Source organism: Gossypium raimondii, chromosome 12 (assembly GCF_025698545.1).
Source record: "Gossypium raimondii isolate GPD5lz chromosome 12, ASM2569854v1, whole genome shotgun sequence".
NCBI lineage: Eukaryota > Viridiplantae > Streptophyta > Magnoliopsida > Malvales > Malvaceae > Gossypium > Gossypium raimondii.
In genome coordinates, this window is record NC_068576.1 from 18,274,059 (window position 1) to 18,280,577 (window position 6,519).

The 6,519-nt window shown below is 31.5% G+C and overlaps 1 protein-coding gene across 1 annotated transcript; it reads right to left on the bottom strand.

Moving 5' to 3' along the window:
* Positions 1–329: 329 nt before the first annotated feature.
* On the bottom strand, positions 330–1,209 carry LOC105763459 (serine carboxypeptidase-like 2). Its single transcript, XM_052625834.1, has 4 exons — positions 997–1,209; positions 745–881; positions 587–663; positions 330–493 (listed from the first exon to the last, which is right to left on the bottom strand). Exons 1-4 carry the CDS (start codon positions 1,128–1,130, stop codon positions 365–367), a joined length of 477 nt encoding a protein of 158 aa, XP_052481794.1. The 5' UTR covers positions 1,131–1,209; the 3' UTR covers positions 330–364.
* Between the last annotated feature and the right edge of the window lie 5,310 nt (positions 1,210–6,519).

Here is a 6,519-nt window from a genome sequence, read left to right on the forward strand (position 1 = left end):
AAAAATGATGGATGTAATAGCTGATATGTTTCAGCTTTTTGCTTGCATTTTTTAGCTGGCAACTTGCCAAATTTAGTGGGGGCAGTTACAAGTTTAGGTAACTGACATTCTAATTTTGTAACCCATATATTTTCAAATGAAATGACAAGTTAATGTATTCCATTCGGTTACAAATTTTTCTGCTCTTGAGTTTTCCATTCGAGAGCTTATGCTCTTGGTGCTTCATTTGTTTGTTTTGCTGCTGCCATTGTTCTAACAACCACTGAACAGAAAACACTACTCCAGGTTACAAAAGGAGTTGTCTAAACCTTATAACAACATATGGTATATTTAAGTACAAGCAATATTAGCAGTAGAGATTTGTCTAAACCTTCCTTAGAAAATTATAATAACTAATAGCATGTTTCATATCCCCAGTCTTGAAACCTTGGGCGGTCCTTGAATAAGAGAATCCAGTACCAACAGGAGCATCTAGGAAGATTATACTTGAAACCTAGAAAGTTATCAAGGATTTTCACGAATATCAAATATCAGTAAAGGGAAATAAGAGGCTTGGCACAACTCAATTAGTCGTAAATGATTTCACCTTTGCCCATGCATATTGGTTCAGGAAAAAAGTTGGTAAGCTGCCATTGTACTCCACCATGTTAAAACGCAGGGGTCCTAAATGGATTTACAGGCTGGAAATGAGCTTGTAATTAAGACATGATTCCTTGACAAAGTGGATATAACCAATCAGATCACCTATTTCAAGGAAAAACCCAGAAAGACTAGAGCAGCCAGGGCCTCCAGTGAGCCAAAGCAGTAGAGGATCCTTTGCTGGGTTCCTTTCTGATTCAATAAAATAGTAGAAAAACTCCAAATCATCCACCTCTGTGTGTCTGAGACATTCAATTACCTGACCCGTTATGACTAGTCAATCGGATTAGTTAACAATGGAGTACATACTCTCTCTATATACTAATAGATATTAGCTTTTAGCAGAAGGGAGGTTACCCAGTTTCAAGTTTGAAGGGTAGTGGAGCAGTAAATCCTGGAAGAGAGTCAACTACTGAAAATGAAACTGCAGGCTTACACCAATTCATTACAAACACCATGTAAAAGCTTACAGCCTTAATATATCCCGACATCTTTGCTCAACCACTGTACTTAGCTCAATCTGAAGCCAGAATTCTCAACTCACAACTACTGTCTTGCTGATGATAGAAATAAAACCCTATTTTATTTTTCTACTCAAAAAAATAGTAACTAAACAAATAAACTTCCACGTGTTTATAGACGAAATATTTTATACATCTGTGCTCAGTGCGCTGCCTTTGACGTTGACTCATGAAGAAATTATACATGTTAGGACAATTACACTTTAATCCTAAATAAATCAATACCTACTATCAAAGTTATGTTCAAGTAATGTATGGGCAGAATTTGATTGTCAGAGGCAACTACTGCCGTATATGCATTCTCATTAAGCTACAAATTTGGATAAAATTAGAAACTTATTTTGTATTTACTAGAAAATCAACACTCATAAAATTTATATTTTCACACGTTTATATATTTTCATTATTGTTTTACGTTGTATGTTTATTATGCTTGATTGTATAACTTATCAATTTAAGCAACTTTCGAAAAAAATATCGTGTCTCAATTCATGGCATGTATCATACTTTGTTATAATGATTCAAATTAAAGGGAAATCAACATGTTTAGGCAGCGGCGAAACTGGCCCCTAAAATGAAATTATGGCTCTTTAAGACTTTTAAAATATTAAAATATTAAAATATTAAAATTATTAATTTATGTTATGTTATGAATATTTTATTAAGTGAATGTCTATCAAGATCAAGACAAGTTTTTATGTTCTTTAAATTCTAATAGTCATTAGAAGTAGATCTCTACTTCATTTATACATATTATGCCTATAATTAGAGACTTTAGAGAAGCTTTGTAAATATCTCGATTGATCAATAAAATATGCTCTCTTTTTTGCCCTCTCATTCTCTTTGTTCTTTATTCTCTATTCTTTTTTTTTATAACACATTATCAACACAATTCTCTTTTAATTGTTTTTCTCCATAAGTCACAAAATTTTTCCCTTTCACCAAGCCTTACCCCCTTCAAGCAACAACCAATGCAATAGCTGGTCACTCAAATTTGCTACTCAAACTGTTGTCGATTGCCTTCTAGAGCTACTTTTATTTCAGTCTTCAATTGAAGCTTACGCATTATGAGTAATCATTATGCAAAGAAATTTATGTAATCCTTACGTGGTATGTTTTTCTCCTTTGTTGATTGATTTTTGTTAAATTATTTTATGAAAGATATTATTACTTTAAGGTTTCTTTTAAACTAATATTCTTTTATTAATTATAGTATGTATGATATTTGACGATTAAATTTTTTATGATTAAATTATTGTTATTAAATATGCTTGAAATTATTGTATTATATCTTTTAAATTGAATTTATAAATATTTGATTAGAGTATAAGATTTTATAACATATATGTGGTATTGAAATTTGGTATAATGTGTATTGGATAACTTTCAAGCATCGTACATGAAAAATTTGATTTTGTTTATTAAATGATTTTTTTACTATTAGGTTATAAATGTTATTACAAAAACAAAGTTGTTAAAGAATCTCGTATATTTTACTATGATTTATTATATCATGTTTATTATAATTGGAGACTAATCATAACAACATGAATAGATAGATTTTGATTTGAAATCCACGCATGTTTTGTGATGGTGATTATGAAATAAAGAATCAATGGAGGTGTTTAGAAATCTATCCTACCAGTTTTGTTGCATTCATTGAAGTGAATGCAAACATAAAGAGAATAAAAGATATAATCATGTACCACTAAAAGTGGGAACATAGTAATAAATAAGGGAAGAGTGAGAGTTCTCAAGATAACCCTTCAAAGGGTAAATATAACCTATGTTATCAATGTGATATGAAAGATCATTGACCACATATGTGGCGTATACCCAAATATTTTGTTTTTGGTAATTTTTTGAGGAAAGATATGAGAATGTAGTAATGAATTCTATCATTACATATAGAAAATATTTATCTTATATGATCTGAAACAAAAAATATTATTACAATATTTGATAATACAAAATTAGTTGAAAGCTCTAGAAGAGCTAATATATCAATATCTAAAAAGCACAAAATTTGTGATGATTAGCGATTAGTTTTAAAAGATATCCATTATAATGGATATCATATTGGGATTGTGAATGAAGAAAAGATTGTATTTCATATAAATTAAAAGAGGATTGGGTTATTGATTTATATTTATTACTTTTGTTATAAATTGAATTGGTCATGACTATCTTTGTGATATTCTTTTGTCACCATCCTCGTTAAGGGGTTGAAAGCTAAATATTTGACTATGAAAGATCTACTTATGAGCAATAGAATATGGTAAACCTATCTAAAGCTTGTTATGGTTGGATGCTCCTGAAGTTGCAAGTTTTTTTAAAACTGTGAGTATAACTCTATAGTATTCAGAATAAGTTCTCAATTAAAAATTACGTGGAAAAATATTACTGATGAAAACCTTGCAAAAGAGAACTTATTCAACTTTTCATGACTTAAATGTGCTCCTACGGTAGCAATATCATGAAAAAAAATTTACTTATGATTGAACAAAAGTTTTTAATCACGAAACCTAACCACTCCCGGAAGAGAATGTAATAATATGTAATAATATGTAATAAATTCGAAAGATATAATCTTTAACGTCGATTTGTTATCATACATAACACATCTCAATTGAGATATCTCAAAACTTTGTCTCTTGTAATAATATGATCGTTTGTGCGTAAGCATGTAGTCCTTTGTCCCTTTAAGATATCTCAAAACTTTTTTCACAGCTCTCCAATGGTCAATACCTAAATTACTCTGATATCTTCCCAACATTCCAATTGCAAATGCAATGTCAGGTCATGTGCAGACTTGAGCATACATCAAACTTCCAACAATAGAACATATGAAATGTATTTCATTTGCTCCCTCTCAAATTTATTCTTCGGGCACTAGTTCAAATTGAACGTATCACCCTTCACGATAGGAACAACACTTAGTGAACAATCTTTCATCCGAAATCTTTCTAAAATTTTGTTGATATAGGTTTCTTGAGATAGATATAAGATACTACTATGTCTATCACGATAAATCTTAATGCCAATGACATAAGACGCATCACCCATATCTTCCATATCAAAATTTTTAGAAAGAAATTGTTTCACCTCATGTAGCATACCCCTAGCATTTGTTGTAAGTAAAATGTCATCCACATATAGAATAAGGAAACATATTTTACTCCAACTAACCTTCTGGTATATACATTGATCCATGATATTCTCAGCAAAACCAAACGAAGAGATAATTTCATGGAATTCTAAATACCACTGTCGGGAGGCTTGATTCAATCCATATATGAACTTTTTTAGCTTGCATACCAAGTGTTGACCATCATTGGAAGAGAATCCTTCAGGTTATTTCATGTATACCTCTTCCTCTAGGTCACCATTAAGAAAGGTGGTTTTCATATCCATTTGTTGCAACTCAAGGTCAAAATGAGTTACTAATGCTAACATAATGCATAATGAATCTTTCTTAGATACAGGACTAAAAGTCTCAGTATAATTGATCCCTTCTCACTGAGTGAAACCTTTTGCAATGAGTCTAGCTTTATATCTTTCTATTTTGTCCATTAAGTCTCTTTTGGCTTTGAAGGCCTATTTACATCCAATGTTTTTTACTCTTTCAAGCAACGACATAAGATCCAAAACATCATTAATTTTCATGGAATTCATCTATTCTTTCATAGCATTGTACCACAATTTTGACTCTTTAAAACTCATAGCTTGTGAAATTGAATCAGGATAATTCTTAGCTCCAATATTATAGTCAAACTCTTACAGATACACAATATAGTCATTAGAAATTTATGATTTCCTTTCTCTAGTAGATCTCCTTAATGTTGAACCAATATTTCCTTGTGGATCATGTTGTTAAACTGGTTGTTCAATAATTTTCAGATTTTCTTGAACAACTTGATCTATTGGAGTGTTTTCAGCAACTTGTGGATTTTCATTGGTTGGTTTTTCAACACCCAGTTTAGCTTGAGAGGTGTTATGTATGATAAACGATCTCCCACTTGAGGTGGAAGGTTGACCTACGGGAATCGTGTCCCGAGACAGATTGTTCTTACTGATTGAATCATTCTCAAGAAATTTTGCATTTTTTGATTGCACAATTCTAGTGCTATGAGATGGACAATAGAATCTGTATCCTTTGGACCTTTCAACATATCCAATGAAATACCCACTAATGCTCCTTAGGTTCATTTTCTTTTTTTTATGGGTTATAAACTTTTATTTTAGATAGGCATCCCCATACGCGTATATGTCGCAAACTTGGTTTCCAACCTTTAAACAACTCAAAAGTTATCTTTTGGAAAGCCTTGGTTGGAACTCGGTTCAATATATATACAGTCGTTTTGAGAGCTTCTACCTATACGAACTTAGGGAATTTAGAGCTACTAAGCATACTTTACACCATGTCCATTAAAGTTCGGTTTCTTCTTTCTGCAACACAATTCTAATCAGGTGAGCTTGGCATGATGTATTGGTCAATTATATCGTTATACTGAAGAAATTTTGCAAATGGACCAGGTGCTTGTCCATCCCCAGTGTGTCTACCATAATACTCACCACCTCTCATAGTGTTGATTTTCTTACCGCATTGTTTCTCTACTTCAACCTTGAAAACTTTAAAGGCTTCTAATGATTTGCTCTTGTGATGAAACATGTAAAGGTAAATGTATCATGAGTAATCGTTTATGAAAGTGATGAAGTATTTTTGACCTTGCACATCCATATCTGGATAACATATATCATAATGGATGATTTCCAATATGGTTGAACTCCTCTTGACACCTTTCTTTAACTTGTTAGTTTACTTTCCCTTAACACAATCTATACAAGTGTTGAAATCAGTAAAATCTAAAGGACTGAGTACCCCATCATTTACTTATCTCTTAATCTTTTCAATAGAGATGTTTCCTAATCTCCGGTGTCATAAAATATAGAAATCTTCATTTATAACACAATGTTTAGTTCTAGTTTGAACATGCATAACATTATAAGTGGCAATATTTTGCAAATTAAAAGAAACAAGACCACCAGATAAAACATCATTTGCAACAAGTTCAGATTTATAAAATAAACTGAAACTAGTGTTTGAAAAACTAAAATAATACCCAAAGGGTGCAAGTCTTGAAATAGAAATTAAATTCCTGGAAAAACTAGGAATATAAAAAGTTTGTTCTAAAATTAAAACAAAACCACTCCTAAGCACTAATTCGCATGTTCTAATTGCTTCCACATGTGACTTCATCTTATTTCTTGAATAGATGTATCGCTCAGCTCACACTGATTCCTTCAAGTTTCTTAATCCCTATAAGGAGTTCGAGATATGGATTGTAGAACTAGAATC

Excerpts from the sequence above, each read along its gene's own strand:
- LOC105763459 (XM_052625834.1), bottom strand. The coding sequence starts at position 1,130 with ATGTCGGGATATATTAAGGCTGTAAGCTTTTACATGGTGTTTGTAATG. Across the intron at positions 882-996 it reads CCCTTCAAACTTGAAACTGG|ACACACAGAGGTGGATGATT; the intron begins GTAACCTCCCTT and ends TGAATGTCTCAG. Across the intron at positions 664-744 it reads TGGGTTTTTCCTTGAAATAG|GACCCCTGCGTTTTAACATG; the intron begins GTGATCTGATTG and ends AAATCCATTTAG.